This window comes from Tenrec ecaudatus, chromosome 4, assembly GCF_050624435.1.
Source record: "Tenrec ecaudatus isolate mTenEca1 chromosome 4, mTenEca1.hap1, whole genome shotgun sequence".
Classification (NCBI taxonomy): domain Eukaryota; kingdom Metazoa; phylum Chordata; class Mammalia; order Afrosoricida; family Tenrecidae; genus Tenrec; species Tenrec ecaudatus.
In genome coordinates this window covers 104,931,245-104,947,598 of record NC_134533.1, presented here as the reverse complement: position 1 = coordinate 104,947,598, position 16,354 = coordinate 104,931,245, and the positions used below count along the sequence as shown (strand labels likewise).

At 37.0% G+C, this 16,354-nt stretch overlaps 1 protein-coding gene across 1 annotated transcript in view; it reads right to left on the bottom strand.

The window, feature by feature from the left end:
- Positions 1-283: 283 nt before the first annotated feature.
- Positions 284-16,354, bottom strand: part of CUL5 (cullin 5) — an 87,438-nt gene continuing 71,367 nt past the window's right edge. Inside the window, exons 12-19 of the mRNA XM_075546550.1 lie at positions 13,872-14,004; positions 12,954-13,085; positions 10,395-10,518; positions 9,994-10,169; positions 9,131-9,292; positions 8,466-8,584; positions 7,428-7,551; positions 284-907 (exon numbers count right to left, since the gene is read on the bottom strand). Of these exons, the coding sequence (XP_075402665.1) occupies positions 713-907; positions 7,428-7,551; positions 8,466-8,584; positions 9,131-9,292; positions 9,994-10,169; positions 10,395-10,518; positions 12,954-13,085; positions 13,872-14,004 (1,165 nt within the window). The 3' untranslated portion in view covers positions 284-712. The remainder of the gene's footprint in view (positions 908-7,427; positions 7,552-8,465; positions 8,585-9,130; positions 9,293-9,993; positions 10,170-10,394; positions 10,519-12,953; positions 13,086-13,871; positions 14,005-16,354) is intronic.

The window sequence follows — 16,354 nt, the reverse complement described above, 5'->3', positions numbered from 1 at the left end:
ACCAACTTTCCAGCCTTTTAGGATTAAAAAGGTATCATTTATAGCAACAAACAACTAAGCCGGCAGTCTCCTGGTAAAAGAAAACCAACTTCTCTAAGCTGGAAATATTCAATGCCATTTTGGGTCACAATTAAGATCCAGTCAGTATACGGAAGCAGTGCTTGAACAATTTGGTATTATTAAAATGCAAGTTTTCTCACCTACAATTGCCCTCAATGTTACTCAGACCAGCTCACACTTCATCAAAAGAAACTAAGAGTGCTATTTTTATTCCTAATTGTATTTAAAGAAAAGGGGGGGGGGAGCATTTTCAGTGCATGGATATCTGAAGATCCTTCCTTGTGCAAGTACTTTTTTTTTTAACTAGAGAAAAAAATTGAGAAAAAACAACCAAGAACCCCACCGATCCCCTTCTTGAGTGCATTTCTCCTGGTGGGTATAAATCAAATTTCCTCTTCAAAGTTCCTAATGGGCTCTTCATGAAGGCAGGCTTCTCACAGAACAGCATGCTGCCAAGAGTGTGCAACATGAAGGGATGCCATCATGCTAACTAATGCGATTGGCAAACAGACTGGTTTTGTAAGGTAAGGCAGAGATTTTAATATTTATGTAATCAAAGTCCAAATAAACCTTTCTCCAGCACAAACTGTTACAACTTTCTGCCAAAGCACTCCAAAACGTGGGTTTTTGAGAATGTCCGTGACATTAGAAGTTATGCCATATATATGAAAGTGTTGATATCTGATTCGTCTCTTCTGATATATTTGTGCTCTATTAGCCACTCTATTTGTTCTTTTATCATCTTCTTTTGTGGCAAGAACATGTTTTTCAAAATTTCTACTAGTTCAGTCTGCAGTTGAGCATTACTAATTTTCTTCCTCATTTTCATTATTTGTATGATAGCTTCCTAAAAAAAAGCACAAGAGTATTAATATTTTAGTACTACAAAACCAAAAGTCACATTTTTTTCAAAAGTCACTTTTTATGTTTCATAATCTAACATGAGCAGAAATCATTAGGACATTAATCTTGAGATGAAATTATTTTACTTATAAACTAAATATAATTTTTCTTCGATTGATTATGAAAGAAAATGTTTTGTTATGAAGACGTTGAAAATCACCAATCACCCATAACCTGCCTAACTCAAAGAAACCACTGCTAATGTTTGGATGGATTTTCTATTCCTTTTCCCCTCACATGGTAAAAAATTCTCTCATCCGTAAACACAATATGTACACGACTGTATATTATGTTGCGCATCAATTCAGATTTCACAAATTCCTTATAAAGAATTTCCCCTGCTTTCTGTTCAGTGTTCTTTTTTGATCAGTAGCATAGGCCTTTGGGAGTGTGTTTTCAAAGCCAGTACAAGGTCAGAGGTTCGAACGCACCAACTGTCCCAGTGAAGAAAGGTGAGGGCATTTGCTGCCACAAAGATGTACAATGTTGGAAATCCTACATATGGTCACTATGAGTCAGAAATGACTCAAAAGCAGTGGATTTGGTTTTGGTTTATTACTCTATGTTTACCAAATATTATTTTTATGTACTACTAACCTAATTAAATGCTTCATCATTCTCAAAACATTTTCTTTTGACTTGAGCCCTAATCAGCTCATTTTTCCCCTTCCTCCCTGTCCCCATCCCTCATGACCTCTTGATAATTTATAAATTATTATTTTGTCATGCCTTACACTGTCCAACATCTCCCTTAATCCACTTCTCTGTTGTCCTTCCCCCAGGGAGAAGGTTATATGGAGATCCTTGTGATCAGTTCCCCCTTTCCAATCCACCCTCCCTCCACACTCCTGGTGTCCACCCTTCTCACCACTGGTCCCGAGGGGTTCATCTGTCCCGATTCCCTGTGTTTCCAGTTCCTATCTGTACCAGTGTACATCCTCCGGTTCAGCCAGATTTGTAAGGTAGAATTGGGATCATGATAGTGGGGAAGAGGAAGCATTCAAGAACTAGAGGAAAATTTTATGTTTCATCATTGCTACACTGCACCCTGACTGGCTTGTCTCCTCCCTGCTACACTTCTGTAAGGGGATGTACAGTTGCCTAAGATGGGCTTTGGGTTTCCACTATGCACTCTCCCTCATTAACAATGATATGATTTTTGTTCTTTGATACCTGAAAACTGATCCCATTGACACCTCATGATCCCACAGGCTGGTGTGCTTCTTCAATGTCGTCTTTGTTGCTTCTGAGCTAGATAGCTGTTTGTTGACCTTCAAGCCTTTAAGACCTTAGACGCTATATCTTTTGGTAGCCAGGCACCCGCTTTGTCTTTAGCGACACGTGTCAAGCGTCATGGAATGCCAGGTTAATAGAACAAAGTGTTCTTTTATTGAGGGAGTACTTGAGTGGAGGTCCATCTGCTACCTTAATACTAAACACTTAACACTAAACCTATAAATTTCTTTCATCACTATTAATGGGAATAATTTTTAATTGATCTCTCTTTTGTCTTTTTCAGTACACACTTTCTCAGATTACACAAGGCATCTATATGCCTAGGGGAGATTAAAATTTGTTACAAATGAAATATGAAAAGGTATTATTTACTTTTTAAAAAAGCCTTTTTTTGGGGGGGGTCACACAACTCTTATCACAATCCATATATACATCCATTGTATAGCAAGCATATTTGTACATTTGTTGCCCTCATCATTTTCAAAACATTTGCTTTCTACTTGAGCCCTTTGTATTAGCTCATTTTCCCCATCCCTCCCCACTCCCTTATTTACCTTTTAACATTCAAAATGGAATTTCACTGCAAAGCAACAGATTTGGGGAAAAAAAGCATTATTAAGTAAGAGAAAAAAAACATTCAGTTTTCTCATATCTCATTAATATACCAAATAAGGCTTGTGATCACAGAAGTTTACTTCCCAGGTCAGACAGGAGGAGAAAGAAAATCTTGTTTCTTTCAGGCCTTAATGGTTAATAGAGATTGGGCATGATTACTGGAAGAGTAGTAATGGCAAAAGCCCTAGTTTCTGGTTGAGGGGGGCTCTGGTCCGGGTGCCCATTTGGGATGACGCTGAAAATCATTCAGGAAGTGCCACCGCATGATGGAAACCACGTGCACTGTTCCTGAGCTGCCCTGTGACGCAGAGTTAAGGGGCTGCGCAAGACCTTTAGGAGCAGGGTAGAGTGACCCTGCAGTAGATAATGAGGATGACAGTGTACTTACTCTGTAGGCAGGCCAAAGGAACAAACAGAAGCTATGGCAGAGTTTAAGTGAGCTCACGAGCTCAGTAAGAATAGAGAACAGGCAGCCGCAGGAGGGATGAGCTCATGCAGCCATTCCCAAGTGGAAAAAGAACAAGCCATGAGTTCAGTTGCTGCAGACATCAACAGTAGGTAATGGCAGAATGTCAAATTCCCATCAGTGAGAGGTAAAAATCATTTTGTAACAGTCAAAAAAACAAAAACACAGGAAACTACCCCAACTGTTATTGCCTGAAGGTCCCCTCCTTCATCAAAAGACCAAATGAAATTCCCACAGCCACTTAAGAACTCCAGAGACCATCAGCGAAAGAACAAAGAACAAGGGTGGATTAATCAGAAAAGGATGCCAAGGCCTCAAGGAGAAAGCAAATGTTCTGAGAATGACGATGGCAACAAGTGTACAAATGTGCTCGACACGATGGACGGATGGATTGTGACGAGTGGCATGAGTCCCCAATAAAATGATTTTTTTAAAGGAGGAAATAAGAAACTGAATGTTACCTAAAATTTTGCTTAAGTTACTGGTTTGGATTTAATTATACATCAGTTTAAAATAACTTTTCACATTTTGTCGTGTGATTAGACCTGTCACTCCATTACACATCCCAACTCTAATCTATCTCAAAATAGGATTGTTTCTTACTGCAAAGCAGGAATATACCCTGGTTTCCTCGCAAATTGTAAATTCTCTAACACTTCCTACTGAATAATCTTTTCCCTTTCCATAACCATCACAAAAATATTATGTGAATTCATTTATATGACAATTTAGCATGGGCAGAGTTTAAGTATGATGAAATTAGACACAGGATCGGGGTAAGGATTAGCTGGACAGGAATCATGGGTATATTACTGAATAGGAATGTCCTGTATCTTAACTGGGTGGTGGCCACAGATAAATACATTTATCAAAACTCATAGAAAATTCCCCCAAAATCAGCTACATGGACAACTGCCCCTCACCCCAGAAGAATTTACTTGAGAGGACGGCACTGAAGCTGCAGCTAGGGGAGAGGGGCATGTTTGATCAGAGCAAATGGGAGAAAATGAAGGGGGAGGAAGAGAGAATGGAGCAGATCCTAGCCCATCAGGCCTGGAGGACGATATCCCCGCTCTGAACAGCCAATGGACAGAATGGACAATATGGCTGATCCCACTATGTGACACGCAGTCCCCCTTGATGGCCTAGGGCCATCAAGGGGGACAACACTGGAGATTCAGGGGTGGGACTGGCCTAGAGCATGGTACCCCTTTGGACCAACTGAAGGACACGCCTAGATATAAAAAAATCAGACCTTGATCTATTTTCAGTTTGTTTTTCTTTTAAAAATTTTCTTCTTTTAATTAATTTATTCTTCTACGGGTAATGGGTTCCCCTTTTGTTGTCATCGCTGTGTTCTCACTCATCGCCTGTCTTGCTATGACTTGATTTTTGCTGCATATTATTATCTGTACAGATCTATCTAGGTAAGATAGACTGGATGAATAGTCTGGAGGAGAAAACAACGGGACCAATGGTTACGGGGGGACATGGGAGAGGGAGAAGCGGGGGTAAGGAGGTGGTGCTGACCAACCCAGGGACAGGAGAGCAATAAGTGATCCAAAATCAGTAGCAAGGAGGGTGTGAGAGGCCTGGTAGGGATTCAGCAAGGGCAAGGTAACCAAGAGAAATTTCTGAAACCCAAATAAGGCTGAGCATGATAGTGGGACAGGAGGAAAATAAAGGGAAATAGAGGAAAGAACTAGGTGACAAAGGGTATTTATAGAGGTCTAAAGACTGGAATGTACATATGTAAATATATTTATATAAAGGGTGTGGGGAAACAGATCTATGTGCATATATTTATAGGTTTAGTATTAAGGGAGCAGATGGACATTGGGCCTCCACTCAAGCACTTACTCAATGCAAGAACACATTGTTCTATTAAATTGGCATTCCAGGATGCACACCTTCCCGACATAATTGCTAAAGAAAAATGTGTGCATAAGCAAATGTGGTGAAGAAAGCTGATGGTGCCCAGCTATCAAAAGATATAGTGCCTGGGGTCTCAAAGGCTTGAAGGTAAACAAGCGGCCATCTAGCTGAGAAGCAAGAAAGCCCACATGGAAGAAGCACACCAGCCTGTGTGATCACGAGGTGTAGAAGGGAACAGTTATCAGACATCAAAGAACTAAAAATTATTTATCAGTGGGTGTCCACCTTCCTGATACGATCACTGAAGACAAACGTGTGCATAAGCAAATGTGGTGAAGAAAGCTGATGGTGCCTATCAAAAAATATAGCATCTGGGGTCTTAAAGGCTCGAAGATAAACAAGTGGCCATCTAGTTCAGAAGCAACAAAGCCCACATGGAAGAAACACACCAGCCTGTGTGACCACGAGCTGTTGAGGGATCAGGTATCAAGCACCAAGGAACAAAAAAAATTCATTGTAAAATGTGAGTGAGTGCAGAGTGGAGACCCAAGGCCCACTGGTAGCCAACCAGACACCCACTTACTGAAGGGTTATGGGGAGGAGATGAACCAGTCAGGGTGCAGGGTAGCAATGATGATACATATAACTTTCCTCTAGTTCTTAAATGCTTCCTCCCCTCACCCCCCACCACTATCACGATCCCAATTCTACCTTACAAATCTGGCTAGACCAGAGGATGTACATAGGCACAGAGAGCAATGGGAAACACAAGGAATCCAGGACAGATGACTCCTTCCGGACCAGTGGTGAGAGTAGCGAAGCCTGGAGGGTGGGGGAATGTGGGGTAGAAAGGGAGAACTGAATATAAGAATCTACGTATAGCCTCCTCCCTGGGGGATGGATAGCAGAGAAGAAGGTGGGGGGAGTGGGGGGGAGACATCGGACAGTGTAACATATGATAAAATAATACCAATTTATGAATGATGAAGGGTTCATGAGGGAGGGGGGAGTGGGGAGGGAGGTGGAAAATGAGCAGCCGATACTAAGGGCTCAAGTAGAAGGCAAATGTTTTGAAAATGATGATGGCAACAAATGTACATATGTGCTTGACACAATGGATGTATGTATGGACTGTGATAAGAATTGTATGTGCCCCCAATAAAATTATTTTAAAAACTCACAGAAAATTAGTTTAAAATGTGTTATTTCTCTGTATACAAATTATACCTCAATAACAACTTTTTAAAAGAAAAAAAAAGTCTGTGGTGGCATTGATTTGAATCTCTGGTTCATAGTCTTCACATAAATTCCAGACATTTCTTTTTAAGTAAATATGTATGGATTTTATGCTTTCTCATTTTATTTTCTCCTCTAATTATTTACTTATTTTGCATATAGGAAAACTAATGGTTTTTATTATTTTTTCTAGTACTCTCTCATATATATAAGTAATGAATTTTTAAAATGTTTTCCTTTCTTTTGCTTCATATTTTATTGTATTCACCAGACATTTCAAACAATATTACAGAGGAATAATAAAAGTAGACATGATTTTAATAAAATTATTTCTGAAGTTAACAGCCATATAGTTTTAAGGATGTATCATATATCATATTCAGATAGTGCTCTAACCCTATTTTTAAAATATGTTTTTAAAGTAGGAATGGGTATTAGAAAAAACAGGTTTGAGATAAAATTTCTTTTAAAAAAATCATTTTTGGGGGCCTCATACACCTCTTGTCATAATCCACACATACATTCATTAAGTCAAGCATATTTTAATATATGTTGCCATCAGCATTTTCAAAACATTTTCTTTCTACTTGAGCCCTTGATATCAATTCATTTCCCCCTCCTCCACTATCCCTCCCTCATGAACCCTTGATAACTTATAATTTTTTTAGCTTAAATTTCTTAATTTCATATTATAATGGAATTAATAGTCTTAAAAGTAAATACAAGTTTAAATAATTTAATCCTACAATTATAACCTGCTCCTGAGATCCATATATTCTAGTGAAATCAAGAGGAGTCGTGGCCTGATACCTAGGTTTCATCCACTCAATAAATTACAATCAACCAGAAGCCATTCAGCCATATCTTTCAACAGCGAAGAGAGTACCATCCATATGACTTAGTATTTTAATTCAAATAAAATGAACATTAGCTCTTCCTTACAAAAAGTTTGAAGAACTACATACCTTCAAAATAAATTTTAAGATTGTATAATTTCAAGAAGGTTGGAAAAGTAATTTGCTTTAATAATACCAACCTGGGTTCTTAATATTCTTAGTTGAACTATTCCTTCATTCTCTTCTTCTCTCATCCTTTCCGTAGTGAGCTGCAAGCGTCCAATCAAGTTTATTTTACCCCTTTTTTGGACTTTTGCATTTTTTCTATTAAAAAAATTAAATAATGATATACAGATCAAACTAAAACATTAACTATTTTACAGTGAAAGAACTTTTGAAATAAAACAGCACCATCTAAGATAAAGTTTTAGAAACAGTCTGAAAACTAGCATAAAGATGTATTTCAAGAAAAAAAATAACATAATAAAAACCAACTCATAGCAACTCTGTAGGACTGGATGGAACTGCTCCTTTGGGTTTGAGACTGTAACTCTTTACAGGCAGAAAAACAATCTCATCTTTCTCCCATGGAGCGGCTAGTGGTTTCAAACTGCTGACCTTGTGATTAGCAGTCCAACCAACAACCCAATATGCTACCAGGGCACCTGAACAAACAACAGAGCTTTACTGAAAATGCACTTTCTAATTTTTCTCCAAAGTATTAAGATAAAGACTCTTGTGACATATATGTCACACACCGTATGTACATAGGGGCTTCAAAAAATTCAGGAAAAAAATGAAAGCGATGATTTTTCCATGAACTTTTTTTGAAGCCTCCCTTTATTGAATGAAAGTAGTCAGATAACTGACAATCTAGGGTTCGTGATTCAGCATAATCTTCTAATTGGAACTTCAAGGAACAATGGTTTTGTGAATTCAGTTGCTTTTCTGTCGAATCAGTTGCTTCACAGTTTTTTTAAAAAAAGTGTTATTTTTAGATGAAACATACCACCAGTATTTTTGTCAGCCACCAAAAATGCATCCTTGGAAAATATGACAAAGAGGTAAAATATCTCTAATTTACTAATTTGTTTAACAAACAACTAAATGAAATAAAGTATTTAGTTTAAAAGAATGTGTTTTACATATCATCTAAAGAAAAAGAATTATCTAATTCAAAACAAAACACTAGAAGTCAAACAACACATTTATTTTAGATCAATCAACATCAATCTTACATTAGACTGAACTCCTGGTTCACAGAGAAGAGGGTTCCCTCTGTAAAGTCTTTGGGTGAGGTGACTTGAGGCTCATATAACAGAACTTGCCGTTTCAGCTTTGGAAAAGCTACTAAAGACTACAACAAATAAAGAGAGAAAACAGTGTCCATGAACAGTACGAACTACTCGGATCAATCTGGAGCACGATCGACAGAGGCAATCCCTATAACTATAGCAATGTCAATGCACAGTGGGTGGAATGAGCTGGTTATCAGGAAGCAACAAATGCCCTTTTTGCAATTAGAAGATTAGAAATTAGAGGAAGTGGCCATTGACTATCTTGTTATCTGACATTTCACATTTACAACAGTGAAAAAATCTACAATCCAACATTTTTTCCCATGAATAACATTAATGCCTGGCAATAAGCAACACCAATATGCAAAGTGAGAGTGATGATATAGGTCTGATGATTGTTATGTGTCAATTAGGCTGGACCATAATTCTCAGTTATGTAATGATGCTCCATTTTCATATAATGCTGACTTTCAAATAAGGATCTGGTCTTTTTCCCTTTGGCTGGCAATTAGTTCAGTGTTATTATTTCATAATTTCTTATAAGATAATTATGTATTGCTTGCTGGATGACAGGATACTATTTTAAAAACATAAAACAAACCAACCCATAACGTCCTTCTAAGCTCAGCATCAGGGAGTTCAGTCGCAAGTTTGAGATTTTCAAAGCTGATTTTCTCTCTGGGTCTTTGATTCCATGCAAACAACACAGCCAGCTGAAATGTTGTTACTTCCAAATCATACTGACCTACTTCATTCTTAAACGTTATCTACAATAGAGAAAATGAGAACCTCTTTAGGATGCTATTTTATTATACGTCACATAACTAACATAGTATCTCTTAGATAAAGTAACACACACAGTATCTTATACATGGTAATAAAACATTTAGCGGACCTTAAGGACTGCCCAGAACATAGGCTCAACAACTCCCAGCTTCCCCTTTAGCATACTGTGGACATATGACTCAGCTCTGACCAATGACATGCAAATAGAAGTAGTGGAGGAAGTTTCTAGAATATACCATTAAAAGATGTGCCTGCTCCTTTTTGTTCCTGTTGGATGAGACACAGCATGGTGGAATTCATACTGGACTATGCCGACTACGGCTATACTAAGAATGGTGGTTCAACAAGGAGCTTGCGCCCCTTATAACAGCATGGAACAGATCACTGGACTGGGTCAAGCTTTTCCATGTGAAAGGCACAAAGAGCGATCTTGTGTTCTTGTTGTTAGTTGCTGTCAAACTGATTCTACATTTTCAAAGCTGTGTCTTTTGGGAACAGATTGCTAGGCCTGATTTCTTAGGTGCCTTTGAACAGCCAACCTTTTGGCTAGTAGTCGAATGCTTAACCCTTTGTGTTACCTAGGGACTCCCTGGTTTGTTTAAACTCTTTGGAGTTGATGTCACTTATTTGGAGCTCTGCTACTTTCAGCCAAATTAATATCTGAACTAATATATCTACTTACAATTCCATTTGACATGAGATGATGCCAATGTAATTTTCTACCACTATGATTTTTTTTATAGAATTCTTCTACTTCGGGTATCAGATCTTCCAGTTCCGTGGGAAGTGAGACAAATACTTTCTCAGAGCTTCTTGACCAAGCACCAGCATTCAGAATTTTTATATTCACTGAGTCGGCTACAGGCAAAAAGATTAGAAAATATAAATCTACAATAGTCAGGACAGTGGATATAATTCAAATTAAATAATAGTGTCAACTTAAATTTCAAAGTGAGGATAAGGAAATACTCTGTCTGGATAGCTGACTCTAAGGGATATGGATTTTAACTGCTAACATTTATGGTTAATTACTAGAAAACAAATTGGTGTAGTGAATTTTAAATATGCATTGAATTATACTACCTGGTAAAGCCAACTTATTATTTTTGTGCATTTCTTTAAAAGCTTGGTTTAAATCTTCAGATACTTTTATGTCTTGGAACATTCTGGCCAGTTTGTTGACATAATCTGCCGGCATTCCAACTTCCTACAAAGAAAAGACAGAAGCGGCAACAATAATCTATCTAATTAGAACAACTGTTAAATGGAAAACAAAGTCCTATTTAGATGATACAATATCAAAGTATTCTCTTTCTTATTAGGCTGTTTATAGCTAACACCTAAAACATTGTATTTTTAGAACTAAGTAACATAGTACAGGTATTCCTTGCTCTGCGTGTCTCAACATAAACATACACAAATTTCAGTTCCTGTAGCCTAGTTAGCAGACACTAGTTCCCCACAACACTGCTCAAGTTTCAGCTGTCACTTTACATTAACTGTGAGTACCTGCATGAAGTACAAACGAGGGCCTTCTTAGGCACGATATAAGTAAGAAGGGCATGGGATCACTTCTTCAAATCTGTAGTCATCTGTTATTTAGTTCAGATAGAGCAAAGCATGCAAGGGATAAAGCCATATCACATTTTTTTTAAGAGAAAAGAAGCAGTTTGCCAACAAAGAAGATAAAAGTGACCCTTTAAAATGTACACTTATTTGCAGGTGTGTGTTTATAGAACTGTGCACACGTCATAATTTTCATCGCTTTTCAGAGAAACACCATATGCTTTAGCCGGCGTTCCTCGTTCTTCCTGCATCCTCGTCGCCCAGCACTTTCCGTTGCTATGGTTTTGCTTATGTTCAGTATTTCATGTGTGTAGAAGCATGTAATATTTGTCCTTTTGTGTCTGGCTTATTTCCATTTGGTAGCACCTATCGAGAGTTCAGCGCTCTCGTGGCGGACTAATATTCCACATATGCATCTGTCACTTTTGTTTATCCATTCCTAAGTTGACCAAAGCTTTGGGCTGCTTCCACTTTGAGCTACGAATAATGCTGTTAAGAATTTGTGTAGACACTTTTGTATGTTTCCATTCCTCTTGTAGGCCTAAGAAATCGATCTGCTGAGCCATATAGTAGTAGCTCTGGAAATCCTTCGGTGGCAAACATGGCAAGCATTTGCCACAAGCTTGAGTTCACAGACGCACCCAGGAAAACAACCTGGGGGTCTGCTTCCAAAAGTCACAGCGTCACGACCCTATAAACCAGTTCTACTCGAGGAAGCCACTAGTATCAACAAACTGCATGGTCAGCTGTATGTTCAATTTTCGAGGAACAGGCAACGTTTTCAAAAGAGGCCGCACTGTTTTACAACCCTACCAGGAGTGTGTGAGGCTCCATCAGCTCCACTGACTCGCCAACACTTGTCACTGTCTGTGTTTTTCTTTTAGCTATTAGCTTGGTTCTGATTGGCAGTTCCCTAATGACTGATGATGTCAAGGACCTTTTCATTGGCTACTTGTATATTTTCTGTTAGTAAACACCTACTGAAATCCATTGCTTGTTTTCTATAATTGGGTCATACGCCATTTTACTATTGAGCTATAAGAGTTCTTTGCATATCCTGAATACAAGTTTCTATCAAATATATGATTAGCAAGTACTTATCTTTTAAACAAAGAAATAAAACATTTTAATCCCCAAAGTTTATGTTTCAAATTACAATATGCTAAAGAAATACAGTAGCAATCTTAATTATTAAAACAAAATTAAATGAGAGGTGGATGGGAGCACTAGAACTGACTGTGAGGATATAGAGAAAACTTTTAAAAAGTGCCTTTACTAAGCAAGTATATGACAGGTGAATTTAGATCAACAATACTATTTTTTTTTTTTAAAGAATTGGTTGAAACACTGAAAATTAAAACCTGGACAAATGTTTCTTCTGAGGTAACTGTAATCACTAAAGTCATACCTACTCCCCCAAATGTGGTTTTGTGGACTTCTTTGAAGACTTTTGAAAATGAGGAATTATCCTGAATTCTGTTGTGCAGAACTTAGCTTAATGTACCTGACTGCCTTGGCGAAGAAAAAACTATAATTATGCATCTTCAATATAATAATACAAATTTAATTAGAATATTAAAAAAAAGAAATATATGAAGGGTAACATTAAGATCACTTTGCAGTTTCAGTTTGCTCAGCATATCTTCCTGTCTTGCACTACTATTTCAAGCAAGAGCTCTCTGTAATTTGAACTATACAAGCGTGTTAATGTGGGTGAGTATAAATACATAAACTAAGTGATCACACACACACACACACACACACACACAATTAAGGATAGATTTATTTTAAAAGTTAAATTCTATCAAAATGAAAACACCTCAAAAATAAAATGATTTGTTTGTAACTTAATGAGTCAGATAAATTTCAAATTAATGTAGAGGTACAAATAAATGTGAACCAATAAAATATATCAATAACAAAGATGTTTTATTGAAGGTTTTGATTAAGAAAATACTCTAATAGGTATTAATGTTTCCTATCTCTTTTACATTAAGTATATTTCTAAAATGTATCTCCACTTATGAATCATATGCTAGATTAGAAAAAAAATATTAAAAAGAAAAGTTTACTTACTCTTAGCCACTCTACCATATTTTCTTCAATTTCACTATCAGCAGATATGTCTAATATAAGACGTCGTGTCAAATGGGCTTTGTGATACCTCATAAAAACGTCTTTGTTTTGTACATATTTAAGCACCAAGAGCTGTAAGGAAAACAAAAATTATTCTCAATTCTTAGGTAATCTAGCTAGCTCTCTCAACTAGATCTCTGTACATCTGCTATTCACCAAAAATCAGAAATTTATGTAGGCATAAAGAGACAGGCCTCCTAAATCATCCATCTTTCAAAACATTCATTGGTATAGTACTGGAAAGTACATAAATTTGAAACTGTAATCTAATCACAGCTCAGTCCTAGAAATACTACTTTTCAAGGTGTACCAGGCTTTAAATAAACTGTGAGAGTATTTGTTAAGTGGAAAGTCACTAGTTCTTCCCCAATTTTCTCTTCTTCGCTTCCTCTGGCACTTGCCTTTCCTGGCTTTTTTGCTGTACCTGCATTTTTGTGTGTGTCTGCATTAGAGAGCTTATCATCACACCAACAATCAGAATCACTGCTATGAGAATGAAAGTAATGTTTCTTATCTATGCTATTAATTTTTTGCTATCTATCTTGGTTTGTCATAAAAGAGAGAGTAAAATCTCCTACTCTCCCAACGATAATTCTAAACACCTTAAGGCCCACTTTTCTTTCTTTATTAGGAGCTAAAATTTACTTGCTTAAAAAGAATCAAAAAGAGTTAAATGCTATTTTCTCTCAGGCAACTTTGAGTCCATCTACAGTGTAGCATTCTTACGCGGTACAACTTCCTAACATTAGCTCTCACAGACACACATCTTTCACTAGTTCTTATCATAGAAAGTCATAAGCATAAAACAAATTCACAGCTAAGGTCATTATGATTTTTTAAACAAAAAAAAATAGGTACCACTTCTTTAAGTTTTGCTTCAATCTCTTCAGAGGTTAGTTTTTTGCTTAATGGTGTTTTTCTTAGCAACATGTCACAGTAATTGGCAAGCAGCTCAGGGCATTTTGATTCTGGCTGTGTTTTTAATCCCACCCTAAAAGGCAAAGTAAAGTAGTGATAAACAATGATGGATATCTATAAACATTTTGTTCTAAGGCCTACCTACCACACATTCTTTCTTTTTATAAAAAATGTTTAATTGAATACTTTTATTAGGAGCTCTTATAACTCTTATCACAATCCATATATTCATCCATTGTGTCAAGCACGTTTGTACATGTTGCCATCATCATTTTCAAAGCATTTTCTTTCTACTTGCGTCCTTAATAGCAGCTCCTCATTTTCCCCTCCCTCTCCCACCCTCCTTCATGAACCCTTGATAAATTATAAATTATCACACATTATTTCTTACATAACCTAGTGACACAGGCTGGGATGAGGAAAAGGCAATGTGGAGCCCAGGATACAATATTTAAAGAGACACATTGACTCCTAAGGGTCCCTAAATGCTGACATTACATTCACATGATGCAGAAAATGAGTACCTCCTTAACTGAGTACTTTCCTCGAGATTGCATAGCCTAACCCCAGTCTTGCCATCATTTTATTTTACATTACTTTATTTAGGTATCTGCAAAACTTAACAACAACAACAACTAAAACCAAACAACTAGGTACCGTAAATACTCATGTATGAATTGAGTATTTCCCAGCACATTTTAAATGTAGTTTTGTGGTAAAATTAGGTGCCTCAGCTGTACTTGGGTCGGCTTATACTCAAGAATATACGGTAAATTCATGCATCTTAATTAAGCTTTTCATTATTAACACGTGAAGATAAAACTGCTACATTACTCTTTGAAATGTATCCAATGTAACCTAAATCTCATAGCAATGTGTTACCTACTATCTCCCTTTCTAAAAACTAAACTCTTCTAAAACAAAGAAAAATTTGTATCTCTATTTTACTTTTCCAACATTTTAAACCAATTTAATGTCTTGTTATCCTTGTTTAAAGTCTTACATGTATTCTTTATCCTATCTTTATAGACAGTGTATAATTTAGCTTACATTAAAAATTTTCAAATGTATTGTGCATTCAAGTGTTATTTTCCTAGTATTGACTCATCATGAGTACAGAACTCACCAAAAAAACACAATTACATTGTAAGTATGTGTATATAAAAACCCAACTTTCTGAAGAAAGCTGATGGTGCCCAGCTATCAAAAGATATAGCGTCTGGGGTCTTAAAGGTTTGAAGATAAACAAGCAGTCATTAGTTCAGAAGCAACAAAGCCCACATGAAAGATGCACACCAGCCTGTGGGACCATGCGGTGTCGATGGGATCAGGTATCAGACATCAAGGAACAAAAAATCACATAACATCATTGTGAATGAGGTGGGGTTTGGACAGGAGACCCAAAGCCCATCTGTAGGCAATTGGACATTCCCAGTCAGGGTGCAGTGAAGCAACTATAAAACACAACTTTCCTCTAGTTCCTAAATGCTTCCCCGCCCCCACTATCATGATCCCAATTCTACCTTGCAAATCTGACTAGACCAGAGGATATACACTGGTACAGATAGGAACTGGAAACACAGGGAATCCAGGACAGATAAACTCCTCAGGACCAATAATGAGAGTAGCGATACCAGGAGGGGAAGAGGAAGGTAGGGTCGAAAGGGGGAACCGATCACAAGGATGTACATATAACCCCCTTTCAGGGGAACAGACAACATAAAAGCGGGAGAAGGGAAAGGTCGGACAATGTAAGACATGCCAAAAATAAGAATAGTTTATAATTTAACAAGTGTTCAGGATGGAGAGGGAGGGGGAAAAAATGAGGAGCTGATACCAAGGGCTCAAGTAGAAAGCAAATGTTCTGAATATGATGATGACAACAAATGTATAAATGTGCTTGACACAATGGATATCTGTATGGATTGTAATAGGAGTTGTACGAGCCCCCAGTAAAATGATTTAAAAATAATAAAAAATAAAAGTTGACTGTTGGTGGCTCCTATTGTTCTGACAGGGATTACATGAGAGTAGAGTGAGTGATTTTGAACAGAGTTGCTATAAACATTTATTTACAGGTTTTTATAGGGTTATAATTTAATCATTACTCTACAGTCAATATCCTGCAAGGAATGGCTTTGTCTTGTGTTAAGTGCACAGTGATCACTAGAAGATGTTATAAAAGTTTAGAAGGAAATTATTTTCCAAACAGGCTGAATTATTTTGTACCATTTTGCATTTCCATGTGTATTATATGAGCATACCAATTGCTCTCCTTATATTTTACAGATTAAAAAAAATTAAGGGTAGCTAAGTCCATGAAAAAAACAAACCAAAACATAGTAAGATTAGGTTCCATGTCTATTAACATTTAATATACTCAAAAGTTTTTAGGAATTAAAAAAATATAGTTTTGAAAAACT